The sequence below is a fragment of the Trichosporon asahii genome (genome assembly GCF_000293215.1).
Source record: "Trichosporon asahii var. asahii CBS 2479 unplaced genomic scaffold scaffold00050, whole genome shotgun sequence".
Lineage (NCBI taxonomy): Eukaryota > Fungi > Basidiomycota > Tremellomycetes > Trichosporonales > Trichosporonaceae > Trichosporon > Trichosporon asahii.
Genome location: NW_014040874.1, coordinates 2,140,816 through 2,160,974, shown reverse-complemented (window position 1 = coordinate 2,160,974; position 20,159 = coordinate 2,140,816). Strand labels below are relative to the sequence as shown.

The 20,159-nt window shown below is 59.1% G+C and overlaps 6 protein-coding genes across 6 annotated transcripts; 1 reads left to right on the top strand and 5 right to left on the bottom strand.

The window, feature by feature from the left end:
* Nucleotides 1–195: 195 nt before the first annotated feature.
* Nucleotides 196–891, bottom strand: A1Q1_01997 (uncharacterized protein; the record flags this gene model as incomplete). Its single annotated transcript, XM_014325005.1, has 2 exons — nucleotides 196–648; nucleotides 688–891. The coding sequence occupies 2 exons, from the start codon at nucleotides 889–891 to the stop codon at nucleotides 196–198; spliced, it is 657 nt and encodes a 218-aa protein (XP_014180480.1).
* A 316-nt stretch (nucleotides 892–1,207) lies between these two features.
* On the top strand, nucleotides 1,208–5,305 carry A1Q1_01996 (uracil phosphoribosyltransferase 1; the record flags this gene model as incomplete). Its single annotated transcript, XM_014325004.1, has 18 exons — nucleotides 1,208–1,280; nucleotides 1,331–1,476; nucleotides 1,527–1,798; nucleotides 1,852–2,032; nucleotides 2,095–2,238; nucleotides 2,318–2,581; nucleotides 2,638–3,172; nucleotides 3,444–3,756; nucleotides 3,800–3,814; nucleotides 3,923–3,960; nucleotides 4,183–4,290; nucleotides 4,343–4,350; nucleotides 4,431–4,467; nucleotides 4,512–4,601; nucleotides 4,859–4,941; nucleotides 4,985–5,041; nucleotides 5,179–5,252; nucleotides 5,293–5,305. The coding sequence occupies 18 exons, from the start codon at nucleotides 1,208–1,210 to the stop codon at nucleotides 5,303–5,305; spliced, it is 2,451 nt and encodes an 816-aa protein (XP_014180479.1).
* Nucleotides 5,306–8,070: 2,765 nt separating this feature from the next.
* Nucleotides 8,071–9,068, bottom strand: A1Q1_01995 (uncharacterized protein; the record flags this gene model as incomplete). Its single annotated transcript, XM_014325003.1, has 2 exons — nucleotides 8,071–8,754; nucleotides 8,808–9,068. 2 exons carry the CDS (start codon nucleotides 9,066–9,068, stop codon nucleotides 8,071–8,073), a joined length of 945 nt encoding a protein of 314 aa, XP_014180478.1.
* Nucleotides 9,069–9,516: 448 nt separating this feature from the next.
* A1Q1_01994 (uncharacterized protein) lies at nucleotides 9,517–10,578 on the bottom strand (the record flags this gene model as incomplete). Its single annotated transcript, XM_014325002.1, has 1 exon — nucleotides 9,517–10,578. One exon carries the CDS (start codon nucleotides 10,576–10,578, stop codon nucleotides 9,517–9,519), a length of 1,062 nt encoding a protein of 353 aa, XP_014180477.1.
* A 1,358-nt stretch (nucleotides 10,579–11,936) lies between these two features.
* On the bottom strand, nucleotides 11,937–13,751 carry A1Q1_01993 (uncharacterized protein; the record flags this gene model as incomplete). The annotated part of the gene is made up of 1 exon (XM_014325001.1): nucleotides 11,937–13,751. The coding sequence occupies one exon, from the start codon at nucleotides 13,749–13,751 to the stop codon at nucleotides 11,937–11,939; it is 1,815 nt and encodes a 604-aa protein (XP_014180476.1).
* A 3,814-nt stretch (nucleotides 13,752–17,565) lies between these two features.
* Nucleotides 17,566–18,387, bottom strand: A1Q1_01992 (uncharacterized protein; the record flags this gene model as incomplete). Its single annotated transcript, XM_014325000.1, has 1 exon — nucleotides 17,566–18,387. The coding sequence occupies one exon, from the start codon at nucleotides 18,385–18,387 to the stop codon at nucleotides 17,566–17,568; it is 822 nt and encodes a 273-aa protein (XP_014180475.1).
* Nucleotides 18,388–20,159: the final 1,772 nt, after the last annotated feature.

The window sequence follows — 20,159 nt, the reverse complement described above, 5'->3', positions numbered from 1 at the left end:
TGTACAAGATTGGTTGCTAGTTGACAGACATGTTGTTGATCCAATGGGTAAAGTCCCTCACCTCCTCTCTCCTCCTTCTGACAATTCCCCGTCGTCCGCTCGTCGTGATACCCTTCGTTTTGAATGCCGCGGAAAAGAAAAAGCGGCTTTTACGACGTTCTCCTCGATCGATCTTCGGCAGTGCTGTCACACCGCTTACTCCATCTGGACGACACCGACCTCAGCGGGGCGAAGGGTGCGGTCCTTGATGAGCCATCCGAGCTTCTGGACCTCGATGATCTCTCCGGGCTGGCGGTCAGAGCCGTCCGGGCGCTTGGGGGCAACAGCGGCGGGGACCTGGAAGATAGCCTCGTGGTTGTTGGGGTCGAACTGCTCGCCGACAAGGTCGCCCATGGGCGTGATGCCGTGGAGGTTGAAGGTCTGGTTCAGAGCCTTCTGGGTGAGCTCAACACCGGTGACGAGGTCGGCGAGGGGCGTTCCCTTGTCGACGGGCTGCGGGACGTGCTTAAGAGCCTGGGAGAGAACGTCCGACGTAGAGAGAAGGGCACGAGCGAACTTGGCAATGGCAAAGTCGGCGGCCTTGGCCTTCTCCTCCTGGCCACGGCGAACGACGGTCTGGTAGTCGGCGCGGAGGTACTGCATCTCCTTCTGATCTTGTCAGCCAACACGCTAGACACAGCTGCTTACGGTGGACTCCTTGAGCTTCTCCTCGAGCTCAGCAATCTTCTTGGCCTCGTCGGACTGTCCCTCCTCAGCCTTCTTCTCGTCCTTAGCCTCAGCGGCGTCCGAGTAGCCGCGGACAGCGACGGCACGGGCGACAGCCGGGCGGGCCATGACGGCGGGGCGAGCAGCGGCCTGGCGGAAAGAGCCGACAATCGAGCGGGAGAACATGGTGAGGGTGAGGATCGTAGTAGACAAAGAAGTCAACGGTGGTGTGTGGAAGGAAAAAAGAGGCCAAGAGCCGAACATCCTGGCCGATCCGACGCCGACGAAGTTATACCGGTGCACCAAATTAAGTCCGGCGCATTTAGCCGATTACGTCCTACTTTGATTTCTGGCCAGCGCCACGTGGGGTTTCTAATCGCATCTGATTAGGAGATAATCGGCACCCAAACCGGCAATGCTCGGTCACTTCGATCACCGTCGCCACGATTCCAGCTTGGACTCACCAGACGCGACGTCACCTTGCAACATACGCATCACCGCCATGAGCACCGACGACATCAAGGAGGTCACCAAGTCGCTGGGTGACGTCGTTCTGGACGCCTCAGAGCACCAGAGTGAGTACGCTTAGTGCTGTTCGTCGCTCGTGACGCTAACTGTCCATCAGACCAGGACCCCGTTAAGCTTTCCGCGGTCCTCGAGGGCTTTACGCAAGCCGCTCTCAAGTCCCCCGACCCCTTGGTCCGTGAGGCTTACATTGAGTCCGTTGTCGAAGTCCTCAAGCCTCGCGGAGATGAGCTCGACTCTGGCAGGGTGAGTTACAGCCTTAGCGCATGGCTGATTTACAGACGGCTGTCCTTAAGGACGCAGCCTTGATGTGCGTCCCGCCGCTGCTGCCGCACATCAACCGTTTGCCCGGCCCAACAAAGGAGTTCCTCAACCTGATCGCTCAGTACTCTGATCCTCGCGAGGTCACTATCGTGCTGAACGAGGAAATTGGTCGCCTCACGGAGCAGTCGGACCCGTTCGTTGTCAGTGATGGAGAGGGCGACGAGGAGTCAGCTGAACTGGACTGGACAAAGGCATTCCCCGAGTTGGAGCAGATCCTCGACATGTATACCACCGGTGAGTCCACGTCACACGTGCTAGGCTGACAGAAGCTATCCCGAGGCTCAAGAACCAGCGCAGCACCCCTACGCTCCTTGCCCTCCAGGACACTCTTGTGCCCCTCTTCAAGGCCATTCCCAACACTGCGCCCCAGGAGATGGCCATGGACATGTCACGCTCTCTGCTGAAACAAGTCTCCAAGCTGGTCGATGCTGCGTGGAAATGGTCTCAGACCACGTCTGACTACAACGGAGAGCCGAAGGTGATTTCCTACCTAAGGCGCCCCAAGCTGATGATTAGGCCATGTTGATCGAGCTCATTCAGACCGCCATCATGATCTTCGGAGCCAGCGTTGGAGCTGATCTGACCGCTCGCTGGTACCTGACTATGAACCCGCGCTATGCTGGGCTTCACCAGGATGAAGCTGCTAACGGTCTGGAAGGCCAGAAGGCGCTGGACGCTGCTACTGTGAGTCCACTGTTCGCGACTGAGCTGACATCAGGCCACCTGTCTCAGCCTTGGTGTCGACGACGTTGATCTCTGCGAGCGCGTCACCAATGCTTCGAGTGTGAAGCCCTACTCTTCCCTCGCATCCCTCATCATTCTTGCTGCCAACCTTCCGCCATTACACGGCAAGGTGGAGGACTTTGCTCCGAACAAAGACTTCTTCGAGGACGCGATGCCGGTGCTCAACAACGCCATCAATGGAAGTGCCGTCGACGCCGGAACTGCAGTGACCTGGGCCCTCGTCGATTCGGCGCAGAAGGGGCTGGTCACGCTCGAGAATGACCAGTCGTTCTTCCTCCTCGAGGTATGCTGCTACTGAGTTCGAAGACTGACGTTTAGCTCATCATGCCGCACGTCCAGACGAACTCGTCTCCGTCAACTCGTCTCGCCCTGATGAAGCTCTTGGGTGGAGTCATTGCTGCGACGCCGGGCACCGACAATCAGATTGAATTGTGGAAGCAGCTGCTCGAATCCTTCAACCCCTTTGAGGCTGTCCGCGTCCAATCAGTCAGCCTGCTCCGAGAGCAGCTCGCATCCCCGCCCCAGCCCTCGCCCCTGTTTTGCGCCGAATTCAGGCAACAACTCGGACCCATCCTCTTCGAGATTTCGACTATTCCTGAGAACCCTCTTGCACTGTCTTTCCAAGACTTCGTGTCATCCATGTATGCTGCATGGTTCACGGAGTGCTGCAACCTGCTGTACTTCATCGTCGAACGCGACACGGCCAACACATCGGGAATCCGCGACAAGGCTTATCTGTCCGAGGTGAAGGCTAAGTTCTTGGCGCCGATCTCTAGCCGTATGACCGAGTTCAAGGCCGATATCACACCCGAGCTTCGCGAGCAGGAACCCGAGGTTGAGCTGGTGATTGACCGCGTGGCCGCTGCTGCTGAACGTGCGTCGGAGGGTATTGACAAGGTGATTGCTTGATAGATTTGTGATAACGACCGTGTAGTATACCCTAATGCATCGACTATCTCTTCTATGCCGGAACTCCGTGTCGGGGGAGATAGGGGATGACGCCGCGCACGCTGTGCATGTTCAAGGAACGGTGCCACAAGGGTGGGGCGCCACACAGATCACCTGCCTGCACGATGGGCGCGTGACTTCGACAAAACCTTCGCCTTCAGCCTCCAGATTGCACCTGAATCTCGTACTTCCACTAGATAAGCCTCCAGCACAGCAACCAGACGGTCCGGTCCTTCCTTCGCACCTCAGCACCCACGCACATCGTCTTCTCGACCTCTCCTTTCGTCTTGATCGAGTGCTCTTTGCAACGCATACCCATCACCTAGCTCATATTCCCACAACACACCTCCACCAACCCTTCCCGCAAATTTCCACGATGCTGAACGCCTCTGCCCTCGCTACCGCTGGTTCGCCCTCGAACTCGGCTCACCCCGAGAACCTCATCGTCCTCCCCCCTACCGCTCAGCTCCAGGCGCTGCTGACGCTGATCCGTGACGAGAAGACCGGCCGGTATGTTATGCAAATCAATGAACGTTCTTGACTAACAAACAAGTGGCGACTTCGTCTTGTGAGCACTGCCTTGGCGCCGCTCCTGCGTGGACCGCGAGCTGGATACGCCCCATGCGCTCTGCCCAGCATGCGGAGTTGCGCTCTTGATCGATAACTGACGCGTCAGCTACTCCGACCGCATCATCCGTCTGCTTGTTGAGGAGGGTGAGTGTTCGGACTTGGCCGGAATGCTAGCTTCGCTGGATCCTTCCGTCACGTCATAGTGTGCTCGCAATCAACGTTCGCCAAAGGATGCTTGATTACGTCGACGATATGCTTCCAAGCACAGAGAACGCAGAGAAGTCGTTCGACTTGATGCTTCTGCGGGCTGACGACTCCCTTCTCTCTTCGGACCCCAAAATCTGGTGGAACACGACTGACACACAGGCCTCAACCACCTGCCCGTCGTGCCTAAGACTGTGCGCACCCCGACTGGTGTCGACTTCGATGGCGTCTCGTTCCAGGGACGGATCTGTGGTGTCTCGATTATGCGTGGTGAGTAAGAACTGCAGCTAGACCAGCGACTTGGGATGGAGCTGACAGGCAGCCGGCGAGGTGAGCACGAATCTGGGCGCCTGCGGTTCCTGAGAACTGCCGGCGGCATGTCTCTGGGACAATCACTAACGACTAAACAGGCCATGGAGGCTGGTCTCCGCGACTGCTGCCGCTCTGGTGAGTCCTCAATCTTGCATACATGACGTGTCGCTGACTTGCAGTCCGCATTGGCAAGGTGTGTCTGGACACTGTGCGGTTTGAATGGATACTGACCTCTCGGGTACCCCCCGTTACAGATTCTGATCCAGCGTGTGAGCAACGATATATAAGGTCCGGGACGGTCGAGCGACGACTGTTCCCCGGTCTTCTGACCCCACCCTCCCGACATGCACTAACATAAAGGACGAGGAGACCACGCTCCCGAAGCTCTTCGTGAGTTGAGGTTTTGATTGATTGTCGAGACTGACCGCAGTACGCCAAGCTCCCCGAGGACATCTCTGAGCGTTATGTTCTTCTTCTCGACCCCATGCTCGGTGAGTCGTGAGACATGGTCGTGGCTGACAATCAGCCACTGGTGGCTCGTGCATCAAGGCTATCGAGGTCCTTCTCGAGCAGGGCTGCAAGGAGGAGAAGATTCTGTTCATCAACCTGGTGAGTACACTTAGCTGAGATCTGGTGTCGTAACTAACTTCAGATCGCCTCCCCCAAGGGTGTTGAGGTCGTCTGCAAGAAGTTCCCCAAGATGCGTGTGGTGAGTACCGATGTCTGTGCACCTGGGCAGATGTCTACAGGTGTCTCGATCGAGTGTGGCGCTGACACGCTTCTTTCTGTTCCGCCGGCACCCGCTACCTCCGTCGCTGTTTCTGCCGACTGCGTACCCCTGAACAGATCACCGCATGGGTCGACGAGGGTCTCGACGAGCACTCGTACATCACCCCCGGTCTTGGTGACTTCGGTGACCGGTGAGTTACCCCGGTGCCTCTGTGATAACTGACAATACAGCTACTTCCTTTAAGCGAGCTAGCCGTCCACCACATCCACATTTCCACGTTGACCACTCTTCATCGCAATAGACGTTTTCTCCTCTTCTCCTCTTTGGCATTGATAGCATTACTTTCACCTTCACCATGCGAATGATGATGCGCTGAACCAACCAGACCACAGCTGCCTGCCATGCTCGCTTCATTACGCTCACCCTCGCAGGCTCACGTCGATCACTCTCACGCATTCAAGCAAGGAGCGCCACCCGCGGCAATATAACGTCTAACCCCGTGGATTGACGACTATGATAAAATTTGGTTCCGTCAGGTTGTAATTGCACGCCTGGGTGGGCCCTGGTCCTGATGCGGGCGCAAGTCTGTGTCAAGGGGGGAGGTCTGGGGGCTGATGCAGTCGCTGACCGACCGAGGGCGAGGCGAGGCGCAGGGCTAGGGCTGCGTAAGGCTCTGGGCTGCAGACCTGCCTGGCCTGCCTAACCACACACAGCGGCTCCTTTTTCAAGCGAGGGGGCTAGGCAGCCCTGCCTTACTACTTGTCACTTCCAAGTCGTCTTTCTCTCTTCTCCACCCACACCTCCTTTACCCCCTTTTCCACCCCCAACTTTCCACCAGGTGAGCTTACCAGCGTCCCCAGCGCACCCGACGGCGAGACTCGACCAAGCGACGACCCCGACCATCGATGGCGGCCTGGTTGGCCTGGAACGAAAAAATGACCAGACGCACGCGACGGCTTCGTCAATTTATCAGTCATCCATTCGCCCGGTCTCAATCTCGCCACCATCTGCGCTGAACTTTGCGAACAACAAGCTGACCAGCACTAGATCCATCAAAATGTACGGCGGCGGCGCTCCTCGTTCCGGAAACTGCTTCAACTGTGGCCAGCGTGCGTGTCAAGAAGGTCGAGGGAGGTAGTTGAGTACGGTTTGTGTGTCTGTTGTGGCTTGCGGGTTGCGGTGTCAGTTCAGGCATGAGTTGGGGACGTGGATCCGTCCCCTCGCACTCGATGCGACGGCTCGTCAGACAGTGGAGGGCATTGCACCGCCCGTCACTACTCTGATAGAGTTTGTGAGTGGATCTCCAGATCTTCTCGCAACAAGGGGATGAGTGGGTCAAAGGCAGGGCGTTGAGTCGGGCACCATGTGATGATGATTCATCACATGACCTACTCCCCTTCTTGCAAGACGTCACAACGTCTTTGGTCCCTCGTTTCACTCTCTTGGTGTCGGTGTTCTCTGTGTACGGGGGTCGGGTGTGCGAGCGAACGCGATGCGTTGGAGCGAGCTGTTGGCCTCTCGTACATAGATGTTCCCCCTCGTCTCTGCCGCTGGCCGAACGAGGGCGGTTCATGCATTTACCACTTTTGCTACTACCTCTTTATCATCGGCCAAGGATCCATCCTTCCCTTGGACTTGGACCGGAACACACCTCGGAACACTGTCTACATTGCACTTTGCACCCTGTTTACTCGGACTTTGGACAAGACCTGCAAAAACCTACCGCACAGCACATCACCGCAAAAACCATGACTCAGCTATCTTATCCTTCGACCCTGTTCAACTCCTCCCTTTCGTGATTACTAACCCTCGTAGCCGGCCACATCGCTCAGGTCTGCCCTGACGCCGGTGTCCCCACCTGCTACTCGTGTGGCCAGGCTGGTCACCTCTCTCGCGAGTGCCCCCAGCCCAAGCCTAAGGCCTGCTACACCTGCGGCCAGGAGGGCCACCTCTCGTCTGCCTGCCCCCAGGGCCCCGCTGCCGGCGGCTTCGGCGGCTCCGGCGGCGAGTGCTACCGCTGCGGCAAGCCCGGCCACATTGTGAGTATACGTGCTTGGTAGCTGTACCTTCGCCTTTCAGCTCCAGCTTCAATCTCCGTGATGTCAGAGCTAACAGTACAGGCCCGTCTCTGCCCCGAGTCCGGTGACGGCCAGGGCTACCAGGGCGGCGGCTTCGGTGGCGGCTTCGGCGGCGGCGGCTTCGGCAACAAGTCGTGCTACACCTGCGGCGGTGTCGGCCACATCTCGCGTGACTGCCCCTCGAACGGCGGCGGCCGCTCCGGCTTCGGCGGTGGTGGCTTCGGCGGCTCGCGCAAGTGCTACAACTGCGGACAGGACGGCCACATCTCGCGCGACTGCCCCCAGGAGCAGGGCCGCACCTGCTACCAGTGTGGCCAGGTCGGCCACATCTCGGCCAACTGCCCCGGCACCGGCGCTGCTGCTCCCCAGGCCTAAGCGTGTCGCTCTAGCGACCGCCTAAACCTGCCTCCCACTCCCCTACCCCTCCCCATCCCACATTACATTTCCCACTGTTCCCAACCTTATCCCTCCGGATCTCGTCTCGATCTCAAACCAAAATCTGAACTTCTTCCCTTTCTCCTTCAACCTCCCAATCTACTCGTTCAAAAAGTTCACGAAATCTCTGTTTAACACATTTGTATTCAAACCAAACACAAACTTGAGTTTAGTGGTAGGATAGCAAAGGCGCGATGAAGCAGTGAACGAGATGCGGTGTCGTCTTCCGAGTATTGAGCCGCGAGGCTCGGTACTCTGGGGCGGCAAGTTGAGTTGATGAGACGATGGCTGATAACGACGGTGTATTGACGAAGTGCGACGAGAGATGACGCCAGGTGTATCAAGGACCGAGCTGAAAGTGTATCCAACTCTTGCGAGATGAATCTAGAGTCTAGAGTCTACACAATGCATGTTGTACCAGTACTGCGAACTCGTCTTCCGCCTTCACAAACGACCCCGAGAAAGCGAGCTCGCTTCGCTCGCTGCTGGCGAGGTCTAGTCCGTGTCCATCTTATCATCGTCCTTCTTGTCCTCCTTATCCTCCTTCGTGTGGCCCTTGCGCAGCGCATCGACGAATCCCTTGACGCCGCTCTTCTCGCTCTGGATCCAGGGCATGATGCTCTGAGGCGTCATGCCGTTACGCAGCGCCATCTCGAGGCTCTGGACCGCGTCGCGGAACTGCGGTGTGCCCACGACCTGCATCAGGCCGTGCTTCGTCTTCGGGTCCGCGCCGTCGGGCAGCTTCAGGTCGGGCGGCAGGTGCTGCGCGAGCCTGGGCGCGAGGGTTGCGTCAGAGTCAAGCAGCTTGCCCACCGTCGCGGGGGAGAGGATGTCGACGAGCGAGGCGTCCTCGGACAGAGGCAGGTGCGCGTCGGCCCAGTTCGCAAGCAGGGCCGCCATCGACTCGTTCTTGTCGCCCGACTTGGCGTCCTTCGAGCTCGAGGCCGCGGCGGAGGAAGAACCAGCGGCAGCGGAGGAGCCCTCGGCAGCGGAGGACTTCTCGGCAGCGGGGGCGGCCTTCTCACCACCACCGGGCTTGGGGAAGATGCCCTCGGGGACAGGAGCAGAGCCGGGGCGGTAATTGCCGTCCTTGAGCAGCTCCGAGATGTCGGTCACGGCGCGCGCGTCAGGGGCGCCGAGGGTACCGCGCTGGAGCCAGAACTGCGAGTCAGCTCCTGTCTAGCGATCTACGCAGCTGATGCCTGCTCGAGCCATGCCCGCCCAGCACTCACGAAATGGGTCTGCTTGCTCTCAACAAAACGGAGAACCCACGAGCGTCCACTCGGGTCCTGCTTCACACGCTCAAACACGGCCTCTCCGGGGAAGATGAGGAGCTCGTCCTCGGCGCGGTCCGTCTCCTTGTTGCGCCAGACGAGCGAGACCATGCCCGAGTCGGGGATCACCTCGATGATGCCCTTCTCCGGGGACGCGTCCACAAACTTGGTGTTCGGGCGGCGGTAGCTGCGCCCAGCGGGGATGCGGACAGTCGACATTGTTGTTTGCAGTCGCTTGTTGATACTGGTGGTCGATGACGATGCTGGACACTGCAGTCGCGGTTGATGGAAGCACAGGCGGAGGCCAGACGCTGACGACAGGGCGGAGGCTTCTGTCACGTGATCTCCACCACGCGAGTGACTTCAGCGAGACGTATGACGTCCTCGAGGTTGACGTCGTAACGTTACTCTTGCACTGATATGCTTCACATCACAGGGTGCAAAACCCTCTCTGACTGCTTGGTAAGTTCAGCGGGACGGAGGTGACCTGAAGAACTCATGTTACGTACCAGCAGGGAGCAAACTGACACAATACTGACAGTGCAACCTCTGGATACTGAAAACAAACTGCATCGCATCAAGCGGTATGGGTTTGTAGCTATAACACTAAAGACAGGATGGAAAGCATAGCTTCCCGGAGAAGAGAGGTGCGCGAGAGCAGACTCGCTTAGGCCTTGCCGACGTTCTCGGCGTAGCTAGGGTCGGCGCCCGAGTTGACAGTGACGACGTTTCCGTACGGGTCAAAGTGGCAGACGATGTAGAGCGACTCGTCGCCGGTGAGCTTTCCAGCCGCACAGCGGTTGTAAGCGCAGCCGACCTTGGCCGAGTTCTTCCACACGATCTGGGTCCAGTGGCCAACGGCGGCGTCCTTGGGCGCAGTCGAGATGGGGTTGGGTCCGGGCTCGGCCCAATTGTACCACTGCACCTCGTCGGTCCACATCTTGAACATGTCCGCGCCGGTGTAGTAGCCGAAGGTGCCCATGGCCAGGTTCTCGCCGGGGCCGGAGTGCTGCCAGACACACTGCGAGGCCCACTCGGCCGCGCTCGCCGCAAGGCCGTCGTCCCACTCAAGAGCAGAGGCGCCGTACTTGGCACGCTCGTCGTTGTGCAGCTGGAGAAGCTCGCGGGCGGGCTCAGTGACGGGCTCGCCAACCTTCATGTCGTTCATGGAGAAGTTGGACTCGGTGGGCTGAGGGTCGGCGGGAGCAGGCTCGGTGGGAGCAGCCTCAGTGGGGGAGGGCTCGGCAGAGGACTCGACGGGAGTGGCCTCGGAAGAGGAGGCCTCAGCGGGAGCGGACTCGGCGAGAGCAGACGAGGCAGGAGCGGACGAGGCAGGGGCGGACGAGGTGAAGGACTGCGAAACAGCCGGCTCGGTCTCGGAGGGGGTCTCCGAGGCGGCGGAGCTCTCGGCAGCCTCAGAAGAGGAAGGAACCTCAGTCACGGCAGGCTCAGTGACAGCAGGCTCAGTGACAGCAGGCTCGGTGGCGGAAGGAGAGACGGCGCTCTCAGAGGGAGCCTGCGACACCTGGGGCTGCTCGGACTGGGTGGGCTTGGGCTGCTTGGGCTTGCACTTCCTGCCGTGGCCCTTGCCGTTTCCGTGGCCGTTGTGGTTTCCGTTCTGGAGACCATTGGCGTAGGCGTTGCCGTTGCCGTTGTCGGACGGGAAGTCGTCGCCGGGCATGGCCGACACGAGGCCCGCGAGGAGGGTAAAGATGAGAGCAGCGCGCATTGTGATGGTGTTGTCGTGAAGGTTAAACGAGTGTGGGTCTGGTAGAGTTAGGAGTAGGAGATGCGTAGAGTCGTCGTTAAGGAGAGGAGGGTATGGGAGCTGCTACCAGAGTCAGCGTTGAATGAAAGGCGGGACAGGAGAAGAAGAGGTGGAAGAGGAGATGCAGAGTGGAAGAAGAGTCAGACGTGCACACACGTCTCCAGCTTATAACAGGAGATGCCCCGCAAAGCACGAGCCAGCAATACTGCAGGGTTGCCAGAGCCGTGACACCTGACCGCAGCCGCCGGTGCCGGGGCTGTCGGACACCGAACGGTCGATAATCAGTGGTGTGAGGACATGAAGGTCTGTCTGATGAGATGGATCCATCCAGGGTGTGCATCCGGTGGCGCCGTGGCGTTCGATATGCCTGCCTGTATTGGGTGTGTCGGAACCCACAGATCTTCACTTCAGTACCCTCGGCTTTCAGCGGGCACGCGTCGCCTAGCGCGCTTGCTTGTGAATTCCCCTCTTTGTTTGCATCGTTTCACGCTCATCCGGTGACCCAAGATTGCAGGCCGTACGCGCACGGGCAACTCCATACGCACGACAAACATCCAGAGCAGATGATCCTGGGTCTTGGCCAGAACACTCGGACGCCTGCGTGACGGGCCCCCGCGTACTGTCTTGGTACATTCTGCGGGGTGCGAGCCAGTGCCGCCGCAGTCTTGTCCGTCCCAAGAGCTTGCAGTATCATGACTCACCCACAGTGTCCGCAAGCTGGTCGCTCATGTTACCCAGTAAGCATAACGGCACCCTCCCTCTGAAACGAGGGGGGACATGTAGGCGAGGCTCGCCCCAGATCCTTAGGGCGAGAACTACTGACGTAACTCGTGGGATTTGCAGATACACCACGCCGAATAAGGACTGAAAGGACAATACCTGGCGACGACCCAGCCGATGTTGAATCGCAGGTTTGGTCCGTTGACGCCAGGGTCCGGTGTCCAGGGTGCCTCCTGCATGTGGATATAGGGAGATCAGCCTCAAACTGCCGGGCAAGACGGCGCTCATGCCCGCAGCCGGCGTGCTCGGGCGTTTTCCATGCCGAATGTGGGAATGGGATGCGAAATTGCTAACTACCCTCAGGTGGTCGCTCACCCCACGGACTTCGGGCGACTTGGCGAAGCACCGTTGCTCAGTCGGCTGGGTACGGCGCGCCTTGGCTCGCCGTGCCACTGCGCTCACTGCTAACCGCCATTGAACGGCTTCGTGTGCACTTACGAGACTCGGAAGTTGCCCCTTCAGCCGACTCAGAATAAAGCGATACATCTGTTGTACATCTATAAGGTAGGGAAGGTATATGAGTGGGTATGGTGCCCCTCCTATGCCTCGTCCGTTCTGCGTCCCCAGTGCGACCAGTCCGAGTGACCTCCGTCGCTCGGGCTCCACATCTGGCTGAGTGGGTTCGACACGCGGTCGCCCGGCGCGTTGGGCATCGAATATGGATGCTCCAGGAATGAGAACGTGTTGGGGAAGGAACGGGCGATGTCGTTATCGGAGTCGTTACGGTGTTGCTGCTTCAGATTATTCATGGTTTTCTGAATGTGCGCCGTCGTCGTCGAGGCCGTCTCGCCGGAACTCTCGCTGTCCTCGCGAGCGTGCCCCGCCCCCGCCTCCGAGGAGGCGGGCTCAGGAGCGCCACTACCAGTCTGCGCCCGTGCGTGATCGGGTGACCGTGGTTTGGGACGTAACGGTGCGGTAGGGCCAGCAAGCAGGCGCGGGGCCGAGCTCTCCGGTACCGGCGAGCTGGGAGTGTAGGACTCATCGCTGAGAGGTTTGCAGGCGGAAGCTGACGGGGTCTGCGGGACCCAGGCAGGGTTCTCTGGTCGGCTGCTCCTCTCCATGTGGCTATAGCCACCGCCCGTCGAGTCAATGCCGCCGTAGGCCGAGTTAATGTCGAGCATGTCGACAGTATCTCCTGTGTTATCGGGCGACACGGGGAGGACGGGTGGCTCTCGGTCTCCAGCAGTGGCCATTGACGAGACCGCCGACATAGCTACCGATCGCACACCCGCTCGCACCTCCATGATCGAGGGCGGCATGCGGTCTTGGAACGAGCCAGCAGTAGCCGCGATAGAGTGGGCAGTCGCCGCAATCGAGTGGCCCGTGACTGTCGGTTGAAGCATCGACCCGCCCATGAAGGATCTATTGCCTGAGTGAATCGACGCCGGCGGCCAGTGTGACGTTCCCGTATGAGTACTGAGGTCTCTGCTGAACCGCCGATCGGACGTCGCTATCGTGTCACTGTCCCAGGGGCTGTCGGCCCGCGGCGTTGTAGGAGGAAGGTCGGGGAGCGGTGGACGAAGTGGTCGGAAGGTGTGGCTAGGGAGCGGCGGCGTGTTACCGGCATAGTAGTGCGAGCCCTTCTCGTTCAGTTCATACTGTGCCGATGCGGGATCGTTCCAATACGCTTCCCGTGGTGACTTCGGTACCCGGAAACTGCGCCCACCGGCCCCGAGATTACCAAAGCTCTCCACAGAGTGGTTGCTGTGGACTCTCCAGAACTCTCCGTGTCCATGACCCTGCCTGTGGCCGCTAGATCGCCTTCTCCGCCGAAGGACGTAGAAGATGGCTCCGAGAATCGACAGACCGGCGATCAAACCGACAACGAGGCCGGCGATCGCTCCTGCGCTGAGACCAGTCGGAAGATCGCCCCAGTCCGCAGCAGTCATGCAGGAGGTGCCACCGTCGACGACTTCGAAGATGTGGCTGTTGCTCATGATTCCCGTCTGCGTATCATACGCAGCCAGCCGATAGTTGCCAGTCGGTACGTTGACAGTCCAGTTGTACGTGTCGCCGGTGAAGTCTTCGATCACAGTCTTATTGATGTTCGGAAGCTGAGGTGCCCGCGGCTCGAGACGCTTCCAGTGGATACCGCCGTTGTGATCAATGCCGTATGTCTTTCCGCCGATCTCGACACCGAGACCGCCGCTGTGCTCAATACCATCAGTGCCAAAGCTGAGACCGCCGTAGCCACCAATTCCGAAGGGGTTTCCATGAGACGTCGTCGGCGGCGGCGGCGGAGGTTTAGGTGTTGTGTTTTGATTGTTGCTGCCGTTGTTGGTCGGTTTGGGAGGAGGACCCTGGGTGGTGGTCTGAGGTTTAGGCTGTTCGGTCGTTTGAGCCGGTTTCGGCATGGGTAGCCGATGAACGGCAGGGGTCGGTGAGGAACTGCTGGTCGAGGATGGTTCCCATGTTGAGGACGGAGCTTCCGAAGAGGACGAGGGCTCTGGAGAGGCTGAGCTGGAAGGCTCGATCCAATCGTCTTCGGAAGACGATGACGGTTCTTCGGAAGAAGAGGAAGATGATGACGATGAAGATGAAGATGAGGACGATAACGGCAATGTTGAGGTGGAGGAGGTGGAGGAGTATTTTGTCTTCAATGTTGTTTTCAATGGCAGCTCTGTTGCGAGTGAGGAGTGTGGCGTGCTGATCGACGCCGTAAGCGCTGGTCCTACCGCTCCCTTGTCCTGGGGAACGCCGATGTTATACACCCGAATGCTCCAGCGATGCTGCATTACAGCGCCTGTTGTGTCATCGCTGCGTTTGCTTTTCATCGACTCTGGCAGGTTGAGTCCAATCGTGCCTTGGGAGCATTGGGTGTAAGTGGCCTCGGCGACCCATTGAACGGTGGGAGATGGAGACGCCGCCCTTGCGACGGCTGGTAATAGCAAAGCGCACGCCGCTAGGCGACGCGGGCGCCATTCCATGGTCTCACCGTCCTCCCACGAGGTCTGAAGAAAGTATGGTGTCGAGCTCGTCGTGGGGTAGGGGAGGGAAGAGGGTGTGGCGCGAGACTGAAAGGACCGCCAGTGTGCCTTTCTCGTCGGACAGTTATCGAAGTTGAGTCGTTGTCCTGTCAGAAGAGTTACGGTGGAGGAGTATAACGGGGGTTTGTGATTATATCGAGGAGTCGAGGGGCCGAGAAAAAGGAGTGTGGTCGACAGGACCGAGGTTGTCGCTGTCGAAGGAAAGGAGTGTGGGTCGCTCAAACGATTGTCGTACGTAGGTACAGTCAAAGATGGAGAAGAGGGGAATGAGGAAACATGCTTGTTTGCCTGTGCTGTCAGAAGAACATGTTACATGAGCGTTCCGTGTGCTGCAGCTTCAGAGTCTGCGGAGCGTGTTCGGCAGGCGTACCGGGAGCTGGGAGCTGTACTAACTGGAACACTGGCGATGTTCTCGCGCTGCTTGTCCGGCGTCCGGATCCTGAGTCCTGGCCCCTGCGGCGGCGGGGAACCCTTTGGGCCTATAGCCCGATAGCCCTAGATAAACCAGGCGCTGGTCAGCCTCGGAGAGCGCGGCAGGTGGTAGAGGGTGCACACGACTGGGAGGATGGCAGTAACGAGAGAGCATCGCGCTAGCAGAGCGCGCAAGGGTCAGGACATCAGAATGGTGAGTACACGGTCGCGTCGGAAGGTCTCGAGGCAGGGACAAGAATACCGGACTAAAAATGTAGAATGAGAAGGCAGAGGAAGCAGGAGAAGAAAGGGTACCAAGGGTCGCGGTACGCGGTTCGTCATCCTACCACTGATTGACTCCGCGGGCACGGCACCTGGCGTCCCTGCCTTCCCTTTGCTGTCCCTGCCACCAAGACCCACCCGCGGGACGAAAGTAATTGCCATCCCCCTCCAGTTTCGTTTCTCGAATGCCTTGACGAACTTGCCTCTGCTCGCGAGCTCAGCCAGTAGCGGAAGGAGCTACTGACCACGCGCATCGGCGCGAAGACCTTCGCCCCGAGTCTCAGCCACGCAATAGCTTCAAGCTCGAGAGCATCCACTCACATCAGCGCCCATCAAGGTTTACCCAGGACCGCCAGGTTTGGTCTGACTCTCAGACTACCCTGCCGGCGCGCGTCGTACTCTGATCCATGCTTCATCTTGTCGGTGTCGTGGCGTCGCAGATCCTCGCACTTCCTACCCCTTGTCATCTGGGCAGACGATAGGTTGGCCAGGCCGGCCTGCCCCCCTTTTAGAGGTTGTCGCCCGTGGATTTTGCAGGATACTAAAGACAGCATATGCCCGAGAATACGGTCCTGGAACGGCCTTCGTCTAACGAGGACTGTAGCCCATAATATCAGCAGGCAGGGCAGAGGTTCCTTGGTGCCATTGGTGCTCAAGAAGCCCTCTGCTATTCCTTGACCTGGAGTGTCGCTATTACTGTCTGCCCCACTAAGCCCTGTCGCCGCCGCGCTCGCCGCACAATGCTCGTATCTCCATGCCGAACAATTGCCTTTGCCCCCAGAACGCCCAGGACCCCGAGGAATCCGTCATATCCGGCCGGGGTCTCTAACCCTTCCTGTGTGTCGAACTCTATGCTGCCGGACGCAATGTATGAGGGCAATACGGCCCGGGCCGGATCGACCGGGGCCACCGGAAGCTGTGACTGATTCAGAACGGCACACGCTACAGTGTACTAAAGGCGCCACCCCGGCCCCAATCTGCAGACGATGAACCACGCAACAGTCATGTGGCCTGTCCAACCTTGGGTCCACCTCGTAATGTGGAGATGTGGAGCTGATGATGAGCGGCCCGATCCTTCCGGCGCAGATATTGTGTAGGTGGCGCTCTGCGGGGCTTGCGGAGATTGCACGGATCAGCGCACAGATACCAGTAGTGGGTAGCGATATCGAGGCGTGTTCAACGGGCGTACGGCATCGCGAACCGTCCGACGCCCTCCGGTTCATTGAACGCCATCTCAACGCCACACCATTAAGAGCTGCTATTCAGCAATTGAACTAAGAGCTTCATTTCGTCCTGTTCCAGCGAGCGCATACGCGGAGCGACTAACCCACCCCATCACCTCTTGTCCCTTCGCTGTGCCTGTCTAGGTGGCTTGCGACCACAAACTTGCACCGCCGACAAAAATGTCGATACGCGCGACGATAGGACCTGGCAGCTAGTGCTAGCTTTATCGAGGTCGCACACGAATGCTTAGAGTGAAATGCGCAAGCGCGCAATGCGAACGCGCCACTCGCTTCGCCGCGCCTGGCCGCTTTCACACGATGAAAGGCGATAACGTACAGCGCCTTCGACCGTGCCATCCTCAATGGTCCCGAATGAGAATGGAGTGCACACAATCCTCGGAAGAAGCGAATGCAATGCACACCGCAGTCCGTCCAGTATGCAGAACTGAACAACGTCGCGTCGCGTCCGACTGAGCGCAGGATTGGGTTTCAGGGAAGGCAAGCCGCCCGGCCCGTCAGGCACCGTTGAAGCGTTGTAAGACCGATGGCATGAAGGGAGTACGTACTCCCATCGATCAGGTCCGAGAACAGCTGCCGGACGCGCCGGCACTATCCTGTGGTACCACGCGCTCGACGCGCGAGTCCATCGAGGCTGGTGGATAATGCGCGCCCACGGAGCAATGTTAACGGCATGCAGGCCACATCCGAGCTACCGAGCTTGGACCTGCTTCCGAGACGACCAAAAGAGGCATGTTATCTCGAACTTATTTCGAGGGTGCTCACGAAAGTCACAATCATGTTGAGCTTGACACCGGATGCGAACGTCTCTGCACGACCTCGCTTGATCCACGACGTGTACACGATGGAACGTCTGCGGGATTCCCAGAAACGTAGGAAATAGGGATAGCACACCCACAGGCAATCGGCAACAGGGCGAAACACGGGACACAACGCTCGTCCCTACATTACATTCTAGATACAGGATGCTGCTTCCCTCGCTGCTGGCTCCGCACCTCCGCACGCCACCGCACCGCCGCCTCTCTGCTGACTTCGACCCATCCCAACACCATCCCTATCTCTCTAGGCTTCCCTCTGCATTACATGAGGTACCGTGCCTAAATCCGCGGTCCCCGATTCCTTGGCTTCGGCTTCGGCGTCTTCTCCTCTGCCTGAACAGGCTGGATCGGTTTCGGCGGGATGTTGACCGAGCTATGCCTTTGGCTGGTCTGAAAGACACTACGAATCTCCTCGACAAGCCTCGCTGTCTAATCCGTGTCGTTGCGGAGTTCCTCGCGTGACCCATTCTTCTCGAGGAAGCTCGGCGCTGGGCTGGGGCTTCTAGGAACTCCCGCAGGAGGAGCCTCGAGCATACGCCGGACTTGCGCCTCAATATGGGTCGCGCGCTTCGGACTGGGTGCATCGAAGAGTTTCAGAAGGTCGGCCCTTAGGTCGGCTGTCGGTGTGTCACACAAGGCTAGGATTTCACGCTCTAGTGGCGTTGGGTCGCGTGCCGGGATCACAGGCAGGTCTTTCTCGATGTCGGCGGCCAGATACTTGGATGCTGCCTCGCGTGCCGCCGAGTCCCGCGATGAGGCACGACTGTGCGCCTTCTCGGCGTGAATTGGGACTGGCGTCGGGAGCGGCTCCGCCTCCATATGCTTGGCAAGTGCGTCCGTCGACTTGGACACATCGCGGCCCACCATCGTGGCTGCCGAGGGGCGTGTGTCGTTGTTTCCCAGCGTGTCGTAGAAGTCCGCATCATTTGGCAGCGCCTCGAAGCTTGCACTTCTAGATGTGCACACAGAGGCATTGTCGGCCGGTTGCCGGCGGTAGTACCACCGTACGAGGAGTGAGACTGCGATAATGGCGGCCGCAACGACCCCCACGACGATGCCCGCCGTCGCTCCAGCAGACAGGCCGTCCGACGTGGGCCGCACTACCTCGTCGCAGCCCGGGCCACACGCTGTCGGCGCGGCATAGGATGGAGTGACGACCACGAGCAGAGTGAGGGTCTCGTTCCTCCCCCATCTCGGTCGCCTGCGCAAGCCCGGGGTCGGTGTCGGAACCGTCTCCGCTGGCGTAATCATGCTGCCCTTCCGTGCTCGCTCGGGCTATTCTGTCACTGCCGAAGCGCCTTTGATGTCTCGGACTGCCGGGGATCAGTCAATGTTGCGTCGGATGAGACGGGAGGCGTGTCGTCCTACGGGATGCTGCTCTTTCACTTCGGGAGGTCGTGGCTTTCGTGTGCTGGGTGTGTAGGTGCGTCGCGTGCTGTCAGACGAAGAGGGGGCGATTGGTGCGTGCGCGGTGTCCTTGGGCTAGTCATAGCTTTGGCAAGGTCATTGTCTCTTCGTGCTATATTAAGTTGCACATAGCCTGCTCGCAGCCTGGCATGCATGCCAGGCCAGTGTGGTAGTTTCCCGCAGCCCACGATCGCACACAGCCTGTGAACCTGCGATTCAGTGAACAGGCTGCAGGCAACCCACATGGGCCCAACGGTAATTTAGCCCCCTAGTGCGCGGCTCTGGTTGGCCCCTCCTGAACTTGTTGGAGCGATACGAAGCACGCGGCCCATATGCGCACAGGTCCATATCACCGAGCCAAGCGCAGGAGCCTTTCGGGGCCAATATCCCGCGTAAATAGTAAACAATCGAGCAGAATCACGCGGACGCAGGTCAGAGACAGAGGTCGGCGAAGGCTAATCACGTTATACGATAAGATCGGCCCTTGTGGCCGCACCTGCTCCCAGCTCTGCGGCAGACAGGTGCGGCCCAGATGCCAGCGGCACCTGCCGGACCTGATGAAAGAGGACCGTGCGCAGAGCTTCCATTGCCTGGATATTGGTTGCCCAAGGTGCGGAATCCCGTGACCCCGCGCCTCTTCCTGGATGGCTGAGGGATGCCCTGCCAAAACTTCCTGAGTCCCCAGTTTGCAGAGCTGATTTTGATTTTTCCTAGTGCCTGGGTGAGTGTAAACAGCCCTGCGGAAGAGGTTGTTGATTGTGGGAATGGAGACCCATAGTGTGAGTCTGAGACGTAGGACGCGGTCTCCCCTCGACATTGCATTCACCATGAGGCGACCGTCCGCACCTGACACGTACATGAGGAGTTCTGAATCTGTCATGAAATGATGAATGCCCCTCGCGAGGGTCAAAAGACGGCCCGACTGCCATAACGTGATGTCGATACATGGAGTCCTAGATACAATGTCAACATTCAGCCTCCCAGTCCTTCCATCCGAGCTTCCGAAGGCCTCGGATCGATCCGAGACCCGACCCAAGCGCCCAAAGCGCTCCACTCCCAGGCGCTGCCGTACACCGCTCGTAAACATTCAAGGTGCGACACCTTTAAGCATAACTGTCGTCATGGCCGTGGCGTTTGGCGTCTGTGTTTTGCGGACCGGCGCGGCAGGAGATAGGGACAGAGGAAGACGCTAACGGACGGCTGGGACGGCTGATCGCGGCTGAAGCGCGGCTGATCGAGCATTTCTTCAGGCATCGTCGGGTCCGAGCGCGCCCAAAACGCGTCCAACCTCTCCCAATGCGGCCAAGCGCGCGTTCCAGTGACCTCGACCGCCTCCAGTGCCTGCCCAGTACCTTGCGCGGCCTCATTTGGGGCTCGCTTGAATCTCGCCAGTGCCACGGGGGTTGGAAGGATGCCCGCAACGAGGTCCCAGAGGCAAGGTACCCCGCAAACACCGGATTCCGCTGCTGACTACACCCCCCGCAATGTCGGCTTGGCACCAGCTTTCCGTCGGATCGAGCCGATCGCTTGATCACCTCGGTCTCGACGATTGTCGGGTTCGGACTATCTCATGCGGAGATTAGAGGACGTAATGCGCACGGCGGAGACGTAATGAG